Raw genomic sequence first — 21,690 nt, forward strand, 5'->3', positions numbered from 1 at the left:
GTCAAAATAACTCTTTATTGTGGTAGCATACACTCATTTTTAATTAGAAAACGAGCGAACCCGGCAATGCTTCGCAATTGTTAAATATTGAAACATCCCCTTAGAAAAATTTATGATCTACAGTGCTCGAAAATCTCTACGTTATTTGATTTTCAAACAGCTGAGCAAAACTGAACGTACTCAGACATTTCTCTCTTTACTTATTCTGATCAACACTAAACTGACACACAATATTTTTATCGCAACACAGTCTGACTTTCAATAATCCCTACAAAAGAACGGCCCTGACTAACAATAACCTATCCTTTCATGAATCACTTACCTCACAAAAATCTTCGTTACTCGAACTACTGCAATACAGCGAGCGCTAATGCTGCCAGCTAAATAAAAAACTCAAACTACTGAAGGCACTAACTACTGATAGGCATAGTTAGCAAATGAAAGATTTTGATTGAGAACAAAGAATGTATTTACCTTAATAGTGTTCAAAAGTCATTATATATATATATATATATATATATATATATATATATATATATCAGTTCATGACATCCAGTCTTACAAATTTCGTTTTTCTGACGGACACACGTCCAGATCGTCCGCTCTCAAAACTCTGCCATCTCTCTTCCCACATCCACCACTGCTAGCGGCTCACCTCCAACTGCGCAACGCTACGCGCTGTTCACATCCAACTGCCCAACATTACAATAGCGAATATTCCAACAATGCCAACCGGCTACAGACTGAACACAGCGCAGCCAGTGATTTTCATACAGAGCGCTACGTGGCGTTACCAACACAAAAACCTAAACAGCCTACTTACAATATGTATGGGAATTGCACATACAGGCTACATTCCTTGCACCCCCCCCCCCCCCACCCTCTATGCCCATCTTCTCATATCCCCCCTCTCTCTCCGTACATCTGCTCCTCCCCCCTACATGTCTCCCTCTGTCCATCTACTCCTCCTCCCTCTCTATGCCCATTTCCCTCTGAATGTTTAGTAAAGTATCGTGTAAAAATTTGAACTAAATCGGCCAAGAACTTCTCGAGGTTAGTGGTAAGTACCCTTCCCCTTTATGTATTACATACGTACGAGGGTTGGAACGTTAATAGTGGCAACTATTTATTTACAGCTCGTACAAAATAGATACGTGTTTCAAAGTTTTACTGACCTTCAAAGTCGTCACCAGCATTGTGTATAACCCGTTGACAGCGATGTAGAAGTCGTAGGATACTCTTAGCAATGCCAGTTGTGATGACAGTTCGAGCGGCGCGGTCTATTGCCCGAAGAATTTGTAGCAGTTCTGAAGCGAACGCCGTGAAGTGTTTCCTTCAGTTTAGAAATCGAGTTGAACTCACGAGGGCTTAAGTCAGGGGAGTGCAGTAGGTGGTACAGCACTTAGCAGCCCCATCAGTCAAACAAATCGTAACAGCTTGTACTATACGTGCTTGAGTATTGTCCTGCAAAATGATGGTCAGGTTCTGCAGAAAGTGCCATCACTTCTGTCTCTAAGCTGGTCGTAGGCTGTGTTCCAAAAATGAAAAGCATAGAGGCAGAAGTGATGAAACTTTCTGCAGGACCTGACCGTCATTTTGCAGGACAATGCTCAAGCAAGTACAGTTCAAGCTGTCACTGATTTGTTTGACTGATGGAGCTGCTAAGTGCTATACCACTTACTGCACTCCCCTGACTTAAGCCCTCGTGAGTTCAACTCGACTTCTAAACTGAAGGAAACACTTCACAGCGTTCGCTTCAGAACTGCTACAAATTCTTCGGGCAATAGACCGCGCCGCTCGAACTGTCAACACAACTGGCACTGCTAAGAGTAGCCACATCGCTGGCAGCGGGTTATACACAATGCTGGTGACTACTTTGAAGGTCAGTAAAACTTTGAAACGCGTATTTATTTTACGCGCTGTAAATAAATAGTTGCCACTACTAACGTTCCAACCCTCGTATGTATATATTATGCATATTACAAAAATGTATAGCCTACATCCGTACGAACGTTCATTAGAGTGAAATTACAATTAAATCCAGACCATTAGATGCTTACAGGCGTTGATAAATATCAGTTTGTCACCTCAATCTAAATTGCCGTCAGGGAAGATGTCCATCTCACCTAAATTCCAGCCACGCGGGATTAGCCGAGCGGTCTCAGGCGCTGCAGTCATGGACTGTGCGGCTGGTCCCGGCGGAGTTTCGAGTCCTCCCTCGGGTATGGGTGTGTGTGTTTGTCCTTAGGATAATCTAGGTTAAGAAGTGTGTAAGCTTAGGGACTGATGACCTTAGAGGTTAAGTCCCATAAGATTTCACACACATTTGAACATTTGAACCTAAATTCCGATCAAGCACTGCGAAGGCATTTGCGTAAGTTGACATATTTTGTGGTTGGGTACCTCGCAGAAACAAATTAGGCTACACTTCTTCATGGCGCCTAACAACTTAGAAACTGGGCAGTAGATGCCTGGAGGGCTGTTGTCTGGTGCGAAGAGTCGCAGCTCCCTCCCTTTTCAACTCATGCGAGGCGTCACGTATATCGCCGGGTCAACGAGGCGTGCAATTTTCAGCGTTTGGAGGCTCTAGTTGAGGCCGAAGGTGTTTCTGTGATGTTTGGGGCTTCTTGTATCACCATGACTTGGTCTCACTCCTTCACTTAACGTGAACATGGACCAGGATGCTTGTTTAACATCCTCCATGTATCAGGTGTTTTCCTTTCTTCCACATGTTCGTGTTGAGTATGCTGTGAACATTCCAGCCTTCCAAGATGGCACCAGCTATGTTCACATGGCTGTATACTCATGTTCCCGGTTCGACGAATACTCAGACACCACATTGCGCCTCGACTGGCCCATTGAATCACTCAATCTTAATCCCATAAAGAATGTTTCGGACTGTTTGGAACAGGGTTGAACCGCACCAGTCAACACAACCAGCAGTTTAGTAACTCTATGGGATCCAACCATCAATGAATGCATTCAGCCATACATGTTACAAGTGAAGAAATTTGCGGACTGTCTTGCTTGCTGAACTATAGAAGCATATTGGCCATGTTACACTGTACACTCACATTAATGTGACTACCCGTCAAAACCTTGAATAACCACCATTCGCAGCGCGGATAGCTGCGAGGCGTGCAGGAAGAGGGTCACGGAGGCTCTGGAAGATACTGACGGGGATTTGGAGTCCTGTTCTCGATTGGGTTTGAATTCGCACGTACGCTGCTAATTGTGTGACACGTTGCATTGTCCTGCTGATAGATGCCATCATTTAGAGAAAAAAAGAACTCCGTGTAGGAGTGGACATGGTCCCCAAAGACTGATGCATACACTACTGGCCATTAAAATTGCTACACCACGAAGATGACGTGCTACAATCGCGAAATTTAACCGACAGGAAGAAGACGCTGCCATATGCAAATGATTAGCTTTCCAGAGCATTCACACAAGGCTGGCACCGGTGGCGACACCTACAACGTGCAGACATGAGGAAAGTTTCCAACCGATTTCTCATACACAAACAGCAGTTGACCGGCGTTGCCTGGTGAAACGTAGTTGTGATACCTCGTGTAAGGAGGAGAAATGCGTACCATCACGTTTCCGACTTTGATAAAGGTCGGATAGTAGCCTATCGCGGTTGCGGTTTATCGTATCGCGACATTTCTGCCCGCGTTGGTCGAGATCCAATGACTGTTAGTAGAATATTGAATCGGTGGGTTGAGGAGGGTAATACGGAACGCCGTGCTGGATCCCAACGGCCTCTTATCACTAGCAGTCGAGATGACAGGCATCTTATCCCCATGACTGTAACGGATCGTGCAGCCACGTCTCGATCCCTGAGTCAACAGATGAGGACGTTCTCAAGACAACAACCATCTCCACGAACAGTTCGACGACGTTTGCAGCAGCATGGACTATCAGCTCGGAGACCATGGCAGCGGTTACCCTTGACGCTGCATCACAGACAGGAGCGCCTGCGATGGTATACTCAACGACGAACCTGGGTGCACGAATGGCAAGACGTCATTTTTTCGGATGAATCCAGGTTCCGTTTACAGCATCATGATGATCGCATCCGTGTTTGGCGACATCGCGGTGAACGCATATTAGAAGCGTGTATTCGTCATCGACATACCGGCGTATCACTCGGCGTGATAGTATGGGGTGCCAATGGTTACACGTCTCGTTCACCTCTTGTCCGCATTGACGGCACTTTGAACAGAAGACGTTACATTTCAGATGTGTTACGACCCGCGACTCTACCCTTCATTCGATCCCTGCGAAACCCTACATTTCAGCAGTATAATGCACGACCGCATGTTGCAGGTCCTGTACGGGCCTGTCTGGATACAGAAAATGTTCGACTGATGCCCTGGCCAGCACATTCTCCAGATCTCTCACCTATTGGAAACGTCTGGTCAGTGGTGGCCGAGCAACTGGCTCGTCACAAGGCGCCAGTCACTACTCCTGATGAACTGTGGTATCGTGTTGAAGCTGCATGAGCAGCTGTACCTGTACACGCCATACAAGCTCTGACTCAATGCCCAGGCGTATCAGGGCTGTTTCACGGCCAGAGGTGGTTGTTGTGGGTACTGATTTCTCTGGATCTATGCATCGAAATTGCGTGAAAATGTAATCACATGTGAGTTCTAGTATAATATATTTGTCCAATGAACACCCGTTTATCATCTGCATTTTTTCTTGGTGTAGGAATTTTAATGGCCAGTAGTGTAGTTGTGTTCATCCATTTTGCTTACTAGGACGACGAGATCACCCAGGGAACGCTATAGAAACATTCCCCAGGCCATAACGACCCAGCCTGGACCCTAGCATTCTGTCCACTCAGATGACGACCAGTTGTGCCTCTGGCGTGTAAATTCCAGCCTTTGTCACCTATGAAAAGCAATCAGCATGTATCGTTCATTTATGGCCCGTGGTGCACCACTTTCGCCTCGGCGACGGTTTTGGATAGCGCCATTTTGCCATGCACGGTATATTTTAACCACGGCGGTACGGGAACAGTTTTCCAACTTAACTTTCTCGGAAATGGTCCCACCCTTGGCCCGAAAGCAATGATCATGCCCCTTTGCACGCTAAATCGCTCGGTTTCCGTATTACGACATCGACTGCACTGTTTCCCGCGTCCCCCCCTCCCCCCTTCCCACCCCTCCTTCCCCCCCCCCCCCCCCCCCCACCGCGCGTCCACACGCTTTATATTCCCTCCACTGATTGTGTTGCCACCTGCCTTATGTGAATGGTTATTGCGCGCTGACGTCGAACATAGGCTGTGGTTACTTACATTAATATAACTGGACCGCGTTTTAGCGTAATGTGTTATGGGGCTGAAACTTTCTGGCAGGTTAAAACTGTGCGCCGGACCGAGACTCGAACTCAGGACCTTTGCCTTTCGCGGGAAAGTGCTCTACCAAGCTGTGAGGACGGGCTGTGAGTCGTGCTTGGGTATCTCAGTTGGTAGAGCACTTGCCCGCGAAAGGCAAAGGTCCGGAGTTCGAGTCTCGGTCCGGCACACAGTTTTAATCTGCCAGAAAGTTTCATATCAGCGCACACTCCGCTGTAGAGTGAAAATTTCATTCTAGTGTTATGGGGCTGACTGTTTTAATGAGGGACTAATTGAAACAGTCTGCCGCAAAGCGTTGAATATGTCCGACGGAAGGCGTAAATATTGAAAAGTTGCACACAAATGGTTCAAGTGGCTCTGAGCACTATGGGACTTAACATCTGAGGTCATCAGTTCCCTAGAACTTAGAACTACGAAAACCTAACTAACCTACGGAAATCACACACATCCATGCCCGAGGCAGGATTCGAACCCGCTACCATAGCGGTCGCGCGGTTCCAGCCTGAAGCGCCTAGAACCACTCGGCCACAGCGGCAGGTGTTGCACATATATTTAGATATTTTCCAAGTAGCGAAAACGGTGTTGAAGACATATTCAGTTTGCTCCATTTCAGACAGACTGAAGTGATTTAAATGGATCCTACTTCGATATGTATCATTAAATTTAGTAGTCAATAAATTGTTGATGTATCATTGTGGCTCTGATACCTTGTTGTATTGAAGACATCATAAAAGGTTTTCCTATATTTTGATATCGAATCTCTAAAACGTAAAGATTACGACGTGCTTCTCTGTTACATGAAAACGTCGGCAAAGACAACGAAAGGTGCAGAAATACTCTGACGGGCCGTTTCATTAGGACCACTAGCCACCGCGCAGATCACTACAGTACCGCTGCTGTGTTAACGTTGCGAAGATGGACCTACATGCAAATTAGGCAAGTGGTCGTAATGATGTGGCGCGTTAGTAGGTATAGGAGTGACAAATTCATCAGTTTTTTTCGTATGTCCATGCAGACACCAAGAAAGTTCGAAACGTGGGACAGTAATCATCATTTTGCAACATAGTCGCAATTAAGTATGCAGAAAATTAGAAACGATTTTAACGGTCTGTGTACTATTAACATTACAGAATGAAGATTGTTTAGCAATAAGAATACATAATTGATGGTTTTCTGTTACATTGCAACACCAACAAATTCTTTGGCGATAGATAATTGTGTTTGAACATTACTAATATCATATTACAGGACAAAATATTTACTTTATACGGCAAGTAATTATTTGTAGATTTCCATAAGGTGGTTTTATGATTCCTTTTACCAGTCAACCACCATTGTCCTCCTCACCTTTATCTGCTGAAACAGGAATAACTTTTACAGACAGCAGTAGAAAAATCATGCATAATTTTTGATTGTAGCTCATAATTATGCACGTTAGACTAGTTTTAACCAGTAAACCACGTTAAGTGAACATTTAGCATACGTAAGCTGTTGTGAATATATAACTGTCAAACTATCGCTACAGAATCGACTTATTGCCCGAGCGTTTACGTAAAATGGTATGGTACAAGAGCTACGATAGTGCGGCTACTTCATATTCTGATATACAAGTAATGTGGCACATAATCGATTTTTGGAGCTACTAAAGAACCTACTACAGCGCATGCTTAATGTTGTGTATGAGGCGGAACTACTGGGCCTCATGGAAAAAGGGTGACCCGGCTGAGTCACGCAATTTGACTCTTAGTCTGATCACGAGGTGTGGTCATTGCACGCGTTGATCACGTAGGCTGACGTGAGGATCAATGAACTGTACTTGACAGGATATATCTGGAACATCTTATGTGATTAGAAAGTTAGTAGACAGGAATACAATTAAATACTTAGCTTTCATTCAGCATCAGCGGTGAGCGTCGATCTTGACTTTGTACAATAATATTTACAAGTGCAGTTATAGACTGAACTGCGAATACTTCTTTACGATTCTGATTGCTTCACACATATAGATCAATTGTCAATGCATAAACTGTATGTGGCGCCTGGCTAGGTCGTAGCTACTGACTTAGCTGAAGGTTATGCTAACCAGCGTCTCTGCAAATGAATCTCTGAAGCTGTAACAAGTGAACCGTTCCTACTCAAGTCGGCTGTAGAACTGGCCAGTGCGCTAGCTTGTCTCGTAAGACCAGCCGAGTGGCGGCGCTCGGTCTGCTAGCGTCGACAGTGGCGACTCGCAGGTCCGATGTGTACTGACGGACCGCGGACGATTTGAAGCCTACAACCTAGACAGTGTGGTGTCTTGCGGTGACACCACACTTAACGCTGTCCAATGAGGCACGAGACAGGTAAAGACATGTCGTTCTGAGCTTCCTCCAATCAGGAACAGTACAGAACCGTCACTGGTCACTATTTTCAAGGGAGGTGGGGTTCGATTCCGGGCCGGGTCGGCGATTTTACCGCTCGCTGACTGGGTATTGTGTCAGCTTTATCATCATTTCATCATCGACGCGCAAGTCGCCAAAGTGGCGCCAAATAAAGAGACTTACATTAGGCAGCCGAATAACGCCAGACGAGTTTTCCCGGCCAATAATGCCATACAGTCATTTCATTTGTTTCTCACAACAGAGGAAGTCTATAACAGCACATTGCTTCAGACATATCGTTGGAAACTGTGTGGGAGGGGGTGGGGAGTGGCGATGCGACTGGCGTGAAGGGGGGAAGAGGAACATTTAAAGAATTAAAAATGAAAAAACTAAATTAAAAAAATCTTTAGTAACAAACAATTACTTTTATATTTTACTTCGGTCAAAGGGGACGCCATTGATCTGGCCTGAATTTCAGCCGGCGTCGACGCGAAACGCCGTCAACGACAATGAAACCGCGGTCGTATTTTGAGCATTGTTTGGGACGTTCGGGCGAGCTAGGTGACGTCAGCGGTCGGTAGAATCGCCCGTTGTCGGCTGTGCTGTGTATCCTAAACTATCGCACGCAATGCAAGCTTTGGTTCCTGATTTCGAAACCTCCTTGCAGTCTTCCAAACTTCGTGAGGAAAAATTGATTGCAGCATGAGGCGGTTCCTGCTTAGTGACGGACATGAAGATACCGGTGGTCCATCAATTGGCGCAGGGAAGGGAGATACTCCAAAGACGAAAACGAGAAGGTATGACGAAAGCTTTTTATTGCTATGCTTCACGAAAACTACAATCAATGATGAGGAATGTTCACAGTGCTTAATTTGTTTAACTACGTCAGCTGCTAATAGCGTGAAGACCAACAAGCGATGTCTTGTAACCAAACATCCTGAATTAACAGGGAAGCCAAAAGAATTGTATGTCAGTGAACTAAATGTTTTATTGTCTACCCAGATTTCGCATAGAGTTGTTAAATGCAGGAGACCACATAAGTTTGTAGAAGTCTGGGTTTACAAGTGCTATTAAATAGTATCAACAGTCTTTAGTGACACATTTGCCCAATAGTTGAAAAGTATTCCTGTCTCCAATGACACAGTCCGTAGAAGAATATTGAACATTTCTCACGATTTACTCGAGCAGCTGCTCGATAAATTGCGAAACAACAAATGTTTCGTACTTCAACTATAAGAAGTGACTAACATTCATAAAGATGCTCATTTGACTGCTTATGTTCGTTTCGTTGATAAGTTTGACATTCGAGAGGGCCGCGCAGTTTGAGATGTCATGTCACGGACTGCGCGACCCCTCCCGCCAGAGGTTCGAGTCCTACCTCGGGCATGGGTATGTGTGTTGTTCTTAGCATAATAAGTTAGCTTAAGTCGTGTGTAAGTCTAGGGAGCGATGACCTCAGCAGTTTGGTCTCTTAGGAATTCACACACAAACAGAGGTTCTCGCTCAGTGTCTGGAATTCATGGTGGGTTGGGAGCGGAAGTTAAGCTGGTGCAATAACTCCTGATGCAATATGAACTCACTCCATGATACGTTGGGAGGCGCTGGCCACTAAAGAACTTAGCCCACCCCTTCATGCAGCGCTGCAAATGATTATAGAAATAGTTAATATTATTAAGGCATAATCTATAAATTCAGGGCTTTTTAAAGTGCTATGTGAGGAGATGGGAGCTAAACACACTCAGTTGCTCCTTTTTAGAAATTCTCCATGGCTTTCGAGGGGTAAAGTACTAAAAAGAATGTTTGAACTGAGAAAGGAGGTATTCTGTTTCTTAACGGAATGTCACTTTCTGGTAGACTGTTTCAGCAACGGAGATTTCCCATTGAAAATGGCTCACCTCACTGGCATTTTTGAGAAACTAAATATTCTTAATACTTCACTTTAACTGTACTCTCATGGAGCGGAAAAGTGAAAGCGTTCGTAAAGAAAGCTGCGGCAAACCGACCGAAAGTGACTTGCTAGGCAGCTAAGTATATTCCCTTCTCCAGTTCACTGTTAGAGGTCACAAATAGGCCGATATCTCAATGGAGATAAAAACCTCACTTCTTCCATCATCTTGCAACACTAAAACTACTTTTCGACAAGTAAAAAAAAATCTATATTTGTGAATAAAATACGCTTGGGGGTGTGATATTATTTTTCCTCGTGAAAGGAACTTAGAGAAAAGAAGAGCGAGAACGGCCTTTAGATGAACTTAAAAGTGTAGCAGCCATCTCGACGAAGTGCTACAATAGCGTACCTTGTAAAAAATGGTTGCATTAAATTTGAATACAAGCGGCAAGGATGTTTCTGTTACCTCTGTAAATAACAAAGATGTAGAAGAAAAGTTGGATTTTTGAAAAAAAAAGTGTATTTATTTTGGAGTGACCTTGTATGACGGACAATGCTTTGAAACCGATAAGTTTGTTTTGCAAAATAAAATAAAATAAAATAAATAAAAAATAATAAAAACGAAATACATAGGTTTAAAAATGCCATGTTTTTGAGCACTTCCTCTTTCTCTGCGCGTGATTAGGTGCTTTAAATCTTTCTATCAAGTCAGCCGCGCAAAAAACTATTCAGACAACTAAATATAGTGACTGTTCCCTCACTACACAGACTGTTTTGCTGTTATGCCCGAGCCGTTTATTCACACGACATGAAAGACAATAGTGTGAGTTACCAAACTCCCAGACCTATATCTTTTCGCTTCCCACCTAAAAAAATGTGACTTCTGTATTAACTGTGAAGTTAAAGGGAGACACTATGCTACAGTGATACCTAACGCCTCATCATATCCTTGGTACGAAAATTGCAAGTTTAATCGCGGAACATCCCTCAATATTTCTAACGCTTCAACATAACCCAATCTTCTACATGTGCAAGTGGCAGTACGGAAGATGTTAATCACAGCGTGTAGATGTTCTCTGACTGTGTATTACTAACGAACATTTATACTGTTTTAGCGACAGAAGATCTAAAAGTATACAACTCCTATACGATCATTTTATAGCAGGAGAAATAAGGAATTAGGAAAAGCTATTTTATTGCATTGTAATAGAAATCGAATAAGTATGGTTTGCATTATCAACTATCATTTTATATTAATGAATTAATTCTCTTAAATTATGGACTCAGTTTCAGGTTACATGAACGTAATCGATAATTTCATTTACAATAGTACTTGTATTGACTGTTTCCCTTTAACGGATTTAAGTTGTCACAAATTTAATGTTAAAAAATCATCCTGTGAAGAGTAACCCTTACTTTGAAGATGACCTGTTTTGTTGTTTTTCGTAGCTGCTTCTTAACATGTCAAGTAAGCTTTCTTCGTGTCAGACAAAATTCTAAGAAATTTCAGAGTACAAACTGCTTCTCCATGCATGAAGCACAATGCCACACAGTATGGTAATATGTCTTGTGGACATTTTCTCATATGCCAGTTTCATTATTTTACTGTAGGCAATTTCAAATAAATCATTGTATAACACCTACCGGTTAACCACCTTTCAAGGTGCCTAGATAACCCAAAAATCACTTTAGTTGTGTGTTGTAAGTAAGTGGGTTTGCTTATACATTTGTTCAGAGGTAACTACTGACATTAGGTTATCATATGACAACGAAATATCCGGCATACATTTGAAAAAATCACCTATATAAAAAGTAAATGTGCATATATAATACAAAATATAAGAATGATTATTATATTAACGGGAATCAGTAAAATTTAAGTGAACAGACCCCTATAATTGTTAATGACATTTTACATGAACACTTAAAAACAGCGATAAAAGTGTAGAAAATGATTGTTGTTGTTGTGGTCTTCAGTCCAAAGACTGGTTTGATGCAGCTCTCCACCCTACTCTACCCTGTGCTAACCTCTTCATCTCCGAGTAACTACTGAAACCTACATCCTTCTGAATCTGCTTAGTGTATTCATCTCTTGGTCTCCCTCTACGATTTTTACCCTCCACGCTTCCCTCAAGTACTAAGTTGGTGATATCTCGATGCCTCAGAACGTATCAGACCAACTGATCCCTTCTCCTAGTCAAGTTGTGCCACAAATTCCCCGTCTTCCCAATTCTATTCAGTGCCTCCTCATTAGTTACATGATCTACCCAACTAATCTTAAGCATTCTTCTGTAGCACCACATTTCAAAAGCTTCTATTCTCTTCTTGTCTAAACTGTCCATGCTTCGCATCCATACATGGATACACTCCATACAAATACTTCCAGAAAAGACTTCCTGACATTTAAATCTATATTTGATGTTAACATATTTCTCTTCTTCAGAAACGCTTTCCTTGCCATCGCCAGTCTACATTTTATATCCTCCCTATTTCGACCGTCGGCAACGGCCTTGCCGCAGTGGATACACCGGTTCCCGTGAGATCACCGAAGTTAAGCGCTGTCGGGCGTGGCCGGAGCTTGGATGGGTGACGACCATCCAGCCGCCATGCGCTGTTGCCATTTTTCGGGGTGCACTCAGCCTCGTAATGTCAATTGAGGAGCTACTCGACCGAATAGTAGCGGCTCCGGTCAAAGAAAACCATCATAACGACCGGGAGAGTGGTGTGCTGACCACACGCCCCTCCTATCCGCATCCTCACCTGAGGTTGACACGGCGGTCGAATGGTCTCGATGGGCCACTTGTGGCCTGAAGACGGAGTGCTTTATTTCGAACGTCACCCCTTATTTTGATGCCCATATAGCAAAAATCGTCTGCTACTTTTAGTGACTCATTTCCTTATCTAATTCCCTCAGAATGTTTTGAGAAGAAACGGCCTTCACCTCACCCTTCCACGCGATGTAAACGAGACTGTAATCAAATTATTTCATCTCCGTTTCTGTGTATTTATAATCCGAAACGCATCAAGCAATGGTGAAATATTACTGTTGATTCTTAGAGGGTATTACCACCACCACCTAGAGACAAGGCCGCGGCGCGAAATTCATAGCAGGTCGTGACGTCACTCCAAACGGGCCACCATGTTGTGTTTCGAAGCATTTGTTTATCTACACGTTTGTTAGATCGAATGCTGTATTCGTGCTTTAAACTAGCGATTACAGAGTTTACGTGTAGTGAAGCTGCTGTGAACATGGTTTACAAATGTTGTGTGCCAAGGTGTCGTGGGAATTAACGGAACTGGACCGAAAGTAATGTTGTTTTCCTTTCCGAAAGATGCGAATCTGCGTTGGAAATGGCTTTCAGCGATTCATCGGGACAATTCCCAACCCACTGAGCACACGAAGGTATGTAAAAACTATATTCCTAGTACAATTATTACTTTTTTCTGGTAGAATATCTTGCATTTTGGATACATTTGACTAAAATTGTAAGCAAAAGTTAGCAGTAAATAGGCCTAGTATTCGTTTTCAAGTGGCTTTATTTTGATTTTGAAAACGAAATATAAATTTGTGGCTCGTGTTACTTTTTATTCGTGTTTAAATTTCTCTCCAGTTCGTATTTTGTTACGCATTACCGATACGTTTTATTCTCTATTTGTGAGTGGGTGTTGTTTTTCACTCTCGCATTAGTTAGCATGAGTGCTAACGAATGTTGAAACTGCTGTTTTCATGTTTAAAAAGCGATCTCTCTGTATGAAGCATATATGTGTTGTTTTTCTGTGTGTTAGTTTTTCCTGTTAGACATTCGCCAACCCACGATCAAATAATTATCTTTCAACCTAACCTAACTTCAGGTTACGATGCAGAATAGGTGTCTTCACAAACAGATTTCAATGGCGTTCTGTATCACTTGAGCCGCCTCATATAACGACATTCTCGTTAATAACGCATCCAGTTACTTAATCTGTCCGGTATTTTAAATGTTTCAGATGGTTAATTGAAATGACAAGTGTCATTTAGTTCATACAGCACAGCTTGGGACGGAATGTTTAGTTGATATCGTCTTAACGTACTTCTAGTTGGATGGTCATGACTGTCTTACTGAGGTGTGTTATTTATTTTGGCATCTGTTCAACTTTATTTTGTGTTTGGCATGCGTTTGCTTTGGAGTTGTTGTTCTATCCAAACATGAAATATGTGCCAGGCATATATCAAGACCCTCATTCAGTGTTACCTGCAATGACACAGTTTTAATATGTGCTGGCATAAAAACACCCACAGTGAAATAGTATTCTGCAGCTGTTGATATCTCTTATACCATGACAATGAAGAAACTGTAAAGTCAAAATTATAAAATAATTGCTATGTTAACATGCAGAATCCAACAGATTACTGAAATTGGTGCCACTTAATCCATAATAGGAACTTCACTCTTATAGTTCCATAAATATCACAGCACTGCTGTAAAACAAGCAGTTCACAGGTATATTCATCATTTACTGATGCCTTGTGAGGTATGCTCCTAGTGCTGATAGTACTAATTAAAAAAAGAATATTAAAATGGAATATGCATGTTGTTGTAGAACATGGTATATTGCTGTTAGGCCTAAATAATTTGTGTGCTTCCACTAAGGTGTGACCTGTCAAGCTTATATTGGTGGAAAATGGATGAGAATCCAGTGTTTTTTACTTTCACATACAGACACACATCTCTAGATCATGCTGTATATTGTACTGACTCACACTACTTTGTTTTAGGTTTGTGAACTTCATTTCACCGAATCTGACATCTGCCGGCATACGGAATGTTATGATGAAGTGAAAGGCACAAAGCTTACTGTCAAGCTTTCAAGACCAAGGCTTAGAGAGGGTGCTGTCCCATCAGTGTTACCAGGCTGCCCAAGCTATTTGTCTACTCCATCCACCAGCTCTCGAGAAAGTGCAGAGGAAAGGAGAGCTAGATTGGACAATGAACATCTTCTACAAGCAATTAAAGACAGTATAGTAACCAAAACAGAGTATGATTCGAGGAAGTTATTTTCTACTTTTGAAGCATTTCTGCAGTGCCTAGAAAGAGAAACCATTCCCAGTGAATGGACCATTGTTAGGAGAAGTGACTGTGTCCTATTTCTGTTGCTTACTGTATTGCCTGCTCCATCTGTGTCTGTATCTGTTGTAGTGACAAATGATTTGCAGTTGTCTGCCTATCGAAGTAACACTGAGATAAGAAAGATAGGCAGTAGAAAAATATCACACAAACTTTCAAATATGAATGATTTGTTTACAGTATTAGACAAAGTGAAGGAATTAGTCAGTGCAAAAGAAAATTCATTAAAAAGCCAGTGCCTTCTTATACAGGACATTTTAAGTGACATGTGTGGTTCTGTAGATGAAGAAAAACAGAAACAAATTCAATTCCTAAGTGAGCAAGTTAAGTTGCTATGTAGCTGTGAGGAAAACTATAGGCTTAATCCTCACTTTTCTGCATTTTGTTGTATCCTGCATTCTATCTCCCCTCATGCCTATAAATTTTTGAGGTCATCTGGCAATCTTATTCTTCCTCATCCAAGAACTTTACAGAAAATATGTTCCTCATATACTAATGGTCCTCATAATGAACAAAATGAAGGTGCTATGCTCCTGTATATTAAGGAAAGATTTAAATCTTTGCAGGAAAGTGATTGTACCATTTCTTTAATGATGGATGAAATTCATATTAAACCTTATTTTGATTACAAGGGAGGAAACATTGTGGGGGCAGCATTTGATAGTGACAAGGCTGCTACTACAGCATATGTCTTTATGATACAATCATTGCTGCCTTCTTTTAAAGACGTAGTGCATGTCCTTCCAGTTAGAAACCTTATAGCTGAACAGTTATTTTTGTATGTGAAGAAAATATTATGTGGCCTTCATGACATTGGTTTCAAAGTTATTTGTGTAGTTAGTGACAACAATGCTATAAATAGGAAATCTATGGCACTTTTTAGCTCACCTCCAAAACTCAGTATAGTTTACCCACATCCAGCTAATCCAACTCAGCCACAATTTTTTATAATTGATTCTGTCCACATCCTTAAGTGTGTATGTAATAATTGGGTTAATCAAAAGGACTCTCAAATTTTGCTCAAATATCCACAATTTGATGGAAGCAGTGATGATAGTCAGGTGTTAATGGCATCTTTTGAAGCACTGAGGCAGCTTCATAAGATTGAATGTAATTGTCTACTTAAGCACTCTTATGGTCTTTCTTTAAAGTCTCTTTATCCATCTTCACTTGAGAAACAGAATGTGAGCCTTGTTTTACAGGTATTCAATGAACATACAGCTGAAGCCATTTCAACTGTAGGAGAACAGAAAAACTTGTTACATTACCAGACCACTGCAGAATTTATTAAAATTATACTTACATGGTGGAAAATTGTAAATGTTAAGACAGTTCACAAAGGTGTTCGACTAAATGATCTCTTCCAGTGCCCTCTGTCTTTAAGTAATAATGATGAAAAATTAGTTTTTTTGGAAAAGTTTCTTGTGTGGCTCGATAAGTGGAAGGACTTAGCCCTGAAAAATAATACCCTTTCAAAAGATACACATATAGCTCTGACACACACAACCTATGGTTTGATTGAGATGGCAAGGTACTGTACTAAAGAGCTCGGTTTCACTTATTTTTTGCCTGAAAAAATTCAAACTGATTCTCTGGAAGCAAGGTTTAGCAGTTACCGATCAATGGCTGGCTCTCAGTATCTCATATCTGTGAGACAGATTTTTGAAGTGGAAGCAAAGATGAGGATGCAGAACATGTTACCACTCACGTTGAATTCAAGTACTTTTGGTAAACTGCCTGTTGCAGAAGGGTTCATCTTTAATTGTAATGATGACACAAAAGAGACTATACAAACGGACTCTGAGTTTATGGTTGACATTATGTATTTGGAGGAAGATTTCAGGCAGGCAGAAACATACCTTCCAATATTAACATATTTAGCAGGGTATTGTGTTCGCAGTGTACTGAAGAAACAGCAGTGTGAGGTGTGCAGCAAATACCTTCTCTTAGACAAAGAAATGTGTCTGCATGGTGAACAACACCTAAGTTTAATCAAAAATTTGGACAGGGGTGGTCTGTTTTTCCCTCAGCCTGATGTGAATGTTGTTATTTACAATTACATTACTGTACAGAAATTAATATCTGCCCCTAATGAAAAAAATTTTTTGTCATGCAACAGTCAAAGGGTGCTTGTTCAAAATGTAACCATAAATGCTGTTCAGAAGAAAAGTTTCTTCTTAACAGACTTTATTTGCAGTAATGGTCATTCGGCAGATAAAATACTGAAATTGTTAGTCAAAGCATCCACCAACGCATTATTAAATAATTACATTAAGAAAAAGAATGACACCTTTACTGCTTCTTTTAAGAAACGGAAGCTTAGCACATTTTAATTTGCGTACAGTTTACATGTTAGGACATTTATCATGTGTCACACGAAATTTCTATTATGTCTCACACTTTCAGTTACACTGTATTTGGTCCACTGAAAGCAGAGGCAGGTTCCATAACCCATATTGGTGTAGTACCTTCAACTGAATGCACACTAATAGTCATTTGGTCCATATAACCTGTAAGTTTTGGAAAATTTACTTCCACCAGTTTCAAATGTCAGAAGGTCACAAATGTTTCCATGCACACTGTTCAGCTGAAGTAAATACTTTGTCCTGCACTAATGGCAAGTTTCAATCTCATCATTGTAAAATTTTATCAGTTTATGTACACATACATGTGTACACCTGATACTGGCCTAAGGTTGAAACTGGGCCAGTTTTCCCTAGTAAAGTTTTTATGTCTTTCAGCTATTCTGTGCAGAAATATTTACATCTTCCTTTCAATTTGTTGAGCCTGTGCTGCCCAACAAGAAGAAATCTGTTAAAGTAATTCTGTATTAAACCTCATGTAATTCATTATAACTATGTATGTAATTAGAGGCTATTATTTTGGCATGCAGACATATAAAACTTACAGTAGAAAATTATAATACTACAAAAGGGAAAGCCAAAAATGGATTTCTCCCATTTTCCTGAATCAGAATGACACCAGGGTGTTTCTTAATGTAGTTACTTCTCATAACAGCTGTTTATCTAAATTTTGATACAAGCTGTCAGTATTGTTGCATATGGGTAACAGTTAGCTACTGCTTTGCATATATTATTTTACTGAGACATAATTACATTCTAGTAGTTGCTTATTCAACTCAGTTTGGAATAGTTTAATATTAGACATAGAAGTTGGTCTCCATTCCCAAATTTGCATCTCATCCAGACTGTGACCCTTAATTTGTTACTAATCTTACTGGTCTTTTTTTTTTTTTTTACTTATGAAACCCCTTGGTAGTGTGACGCTGTGTGTCAGACTTGGACCGCACATGTGTTTAATATGCTAGAAAATTTCATGACAGCACACACTTTGGTAGTGAGTGAAAAGTGTGTTCTTGAACTGTTTCTGCCAGTAGCTGTAGAATCTTGTGTTACAGAAAATCACTTCACAGCATTAAAATACAGCTTCGGTGTTCCACACAGTCAGTTTAATTGAAACAGTTTATTCTGAAAGGAATAATGTGAAAGGTGGTGTTTATATAGTAATTAACGAAAAGTTCTTCCCACCTATATAGAGGGAGAGTATCCTTACAAACATTAAGGAGTGTCAGGTTGCTGCATTTTATTTGAATGTGTAGGACATTATATCCTACACCATTCAGTTTAATTTGGAATCAGTGTAAAATTGTTACAGTTTTGATTTATGTTGTCCTTTTTTTTTGTTTACACTTAAGTTCATTACAAGGAAATTGGCCTACTTCTAGCTTATGGCAGGGTTTTCAACAAATGTTGCATAGCTGTGCAGTAACAATATAAAAGAGTTCTTTCAGTTGTGGATCAGGTATTAAACTGTAATGTGAGGTTGGTCTGATATGTTGTTGTACTCAGTATTACCATTACTTATTAGTTTCCAACGACTAGATACATTTTCACTTCATTGAATGTCCTTCAGTAGGGCCTCATCCCAGTACACCTTTGTATCATGGTACATACATTCCAACAAATGTTTGTTGCTCTATTAATCTGTCTGAGTTAATACTTTTGTCAGCAACATAAGTCATTGTTAGTCACAATTATTAAATTTTATAGACAGTAAGACTGGTAATGTAACTTGTTATATGCATCTGACATGTTTTGCAACTGTCATTTTTCACAAAATACAATATATCAAATGTGTACAACTAATCAATCATTCTGAAAGTAGAAAAGGCTTGCTGCCTTTTAAGATGGAAATCGTGATCTATTTCTGTAATGGAACCATGTTGTGCCCTGGATTTTGTAACAGCATTTTCAGGAAGTAGATGTACATATGACTGACTTAAATAAATTATAGTTCATTACTTCTAGTGTTTTATAATCCTACATTAACATAAACTATTAATAATTACATTATTTTAAACATGCTGAGTACTACTGTTCTCATGTTACATTAATCTGTCTACATATTACAAAGAATTTAACTTGCTGTAGTCACCAGCAGTGGTTTCTGATCTATCCCTGGAGTTACTAAAGTGCAAATGTGAATTGTAGTATCCCTTGTTCTGGAGTTTAATACAATTCTTAGTATTGTATACAGCATTCCCCCCCCCCCCCCCCACCCTTTTTTTTTAAAATACAGTATAGCTTGATTCCCTTAATGAGTCACTGTTTCCTGCAGTCACATAGGTAGACACTTAATGAAATTCTATTACGAAATACAGTTCAAACAATGGAACAAATTAATCTAGAAGTAGGTTAATTTATTATTGCCATTTTTAGCGTGACACATTGTCTCATTCCAACTGCTGCAAATGTCTGCTGTAGGTTTGTAGATTTTCACTGTTGACTTATATAAAGGTCCTGTTGATAAAACTACTGTTGTTTGCAGGGCTTACAGCATACATTTTGAACAGCTGACCATTATGGTCAGGAATATATCTAAAATTTCACTTAAACATATGTTGCTAATTCTTTTATCTGCAGAGTATTGTCAATCAGGCTTGTAAAGTTCTTTGCAACTTTTGTGAGAAAGTCAACACCTGCACGCAGCTCCTTACATGCACAAAATCTGCCATATTTTTACAGGAAAGAAAATTTACATTACAATAACAACGCATAATTGTTTTTCTTTTTGAGGAAAGGTGAGTTAAAAGTGATTGTTTGCTTGGGGAATGTACTCAGCTTTCCTGAGGGCGCTCTGTAAACAGTTACAGAATATTTATTTAGGATACTGAAGGTAGAGGAATTTAATATTATACACTGTATTAGTGCAGAATTTTTCAAGTGAGTGTAAATAATAGTCGTCTGGTCCAGAAAATCACAGTGCATTTTTCACAAATGTACCTTGTTTTATCATGTATATCGCAATATTATTTACATCCCGCACTCGTACGTTTTCACTGGCTATTGATAAGTCTTAAGCAATTACGTTACCGGTAAAAAGAATTATAAACTATAGCCTCTGCTATATCGCGATTGATAAAGTTCGTATTTTAACCGTACGGCAAAGTACTCTCCTCTTTGCGTGGTATCATTTGCCAAGATCTCGTTTCGTTATCTCCAGCGGTTTGCGAGATATGAGAGGCGTTATGAATATTTCATTCCCGCGCGTTGCGATCGGAAGTGAAGTTGCTGCAGATGCTCAATTTTTTCGAGATTGGAAGCAGATATTGATACAAAGTTTTACGAAAATTTCCAAACCTCATCTGTATTTCAAACACAGCAGTAGAATGTATAATATGGATCAAACACAAATTCATAGCGCCCCCTATTTTTGATGGCAACATTCTCAAATTTGATACTCATCTGTGAAACACCACAATAGTTATGACCATTATCGAAATGATTGGCACTTCATCATGAAGCTGCCATATAAAGCTAGAAGTATTTCAGAAATTAATTTTCTTTTTACGGAACAGGTTCTGTAAAAACCGTTTGACAAAGATTTGCAGGCCGTGCGTCTCGAATCCTTACGCGCAGCGCCAAGCCAACCCTGGCCCGCTTTGCGTGACGTCACAAGAGCGCGCCGCGGCCTTCTCTTTAGGTGGTGGTGGTATTACTCTACAATACCTCGAAAAAACGAAGCACTTACGGCACATCACAAATCCCACTGTAGTCTCAGACATTGTCACGATTATTCGTTTTAAGTGCAGCTTGCGGATCGACCGATAGAGGTGCCTCATATTAATATCTGCTACTAGGTGTCCTGATACTTTTGATCAGATTGGACATCATTAAAATGGAAGCGAATTATATAGTAAGTTTTCTGCAACTACAGTGGCGGTTGGCGGTGTGTCTGCTCCCCGCTAGGGCCCCAGCTGACTTCCATAGACGCGTCTGCGGGTGGATGGATGGATAGGGAAGACGTTTATAGAGCACAGAGGATCATTGTTCTAGCCACCACATGCATGTGTGTGTCCAGCGGAGTGGAGGTTTTTATCTCTATTTCAGGATATCGACTGAGGCTTAACCATATTATTTATCTCCTTTTGTGTCGATTTAGAAGGCGTCGTGATATCAACAAGCATACACTGAAGTAGGCAGCAGGAGCGTTGCGATGGACCGACAGACAAGTAGCAGAGATTACAAGGAAAACTTTGCGGTGGCACTCTTTGGAGCGGAGACAGGGGTTAGTGACGCAATGCTGCGCAAAGACAGGACGAGCCCGGTTGAGTGCTGTGCTGTGGCGGGCTTTACGTGGGAAGTGGGGAAGACATCCAGTTCAAATGGCTCTGAGCACTATGGGACTTAACAGCTATGGTCATCAGTCCCCTAGAACTTAGAACTACTTAAACATTACTAACCTAAGGACATCACACAACACCCAGTCATCACGAGGCGAAGACATCCAGTATTTTACGTGTTTTTACATAAAGGTGTTATTGCTTCCCCCATCTTAAATGGTTCAAATGGCTCTGAGCACTATGGGACTTAACATCTATGGTCATCAGTCCCATAGAACTTAGAACTACTTAAACCTAACTAACCTAAGGACAGCACACAACACCCAGCCATC

General features: G+C 40.9%; 1 protein-coding gene across 1 annotated transcript; it reads left to right on the forward strand.

The window, feature by feature from the left end:
• Positions 1-12,771: 12,771 nt before the first annotated feature.
• Positions 12,772-21,137, forward strand: LOC124796123. The gene is made up of 3 exons (XM_047260213.1): positions 12,772-13,013; positions 14,367-16,781; positions 21,126-21,137. Exons 1-3 carry the CDS (start codon positions 12,921-12,923, stop codon positions 21,135-21,137), a joined length of 2,520 nt encoding a protein of 839 aa, XP_047116169.1. The 5' UTR covers positions 12,772-12,920.
• Positions 21,138-21,690: the final 553 nt, after the last annotated feature.

Source organism: Schistocerca piceifrons, chromosome 4 (assembly GCF_021461385.2).
Source record: "Schistocerca piceifrons isolate TAMUIC-IGC-003096 chromosome 4, iqSchPice1.1, whole genome shotgun sequence".
Lineage (NCBI taxonomy): Eukaryota > Metazoa > Arthropoda > Insecta > Orthoptera > Acrididae > Schistocerca > Schistocerca piceifrons.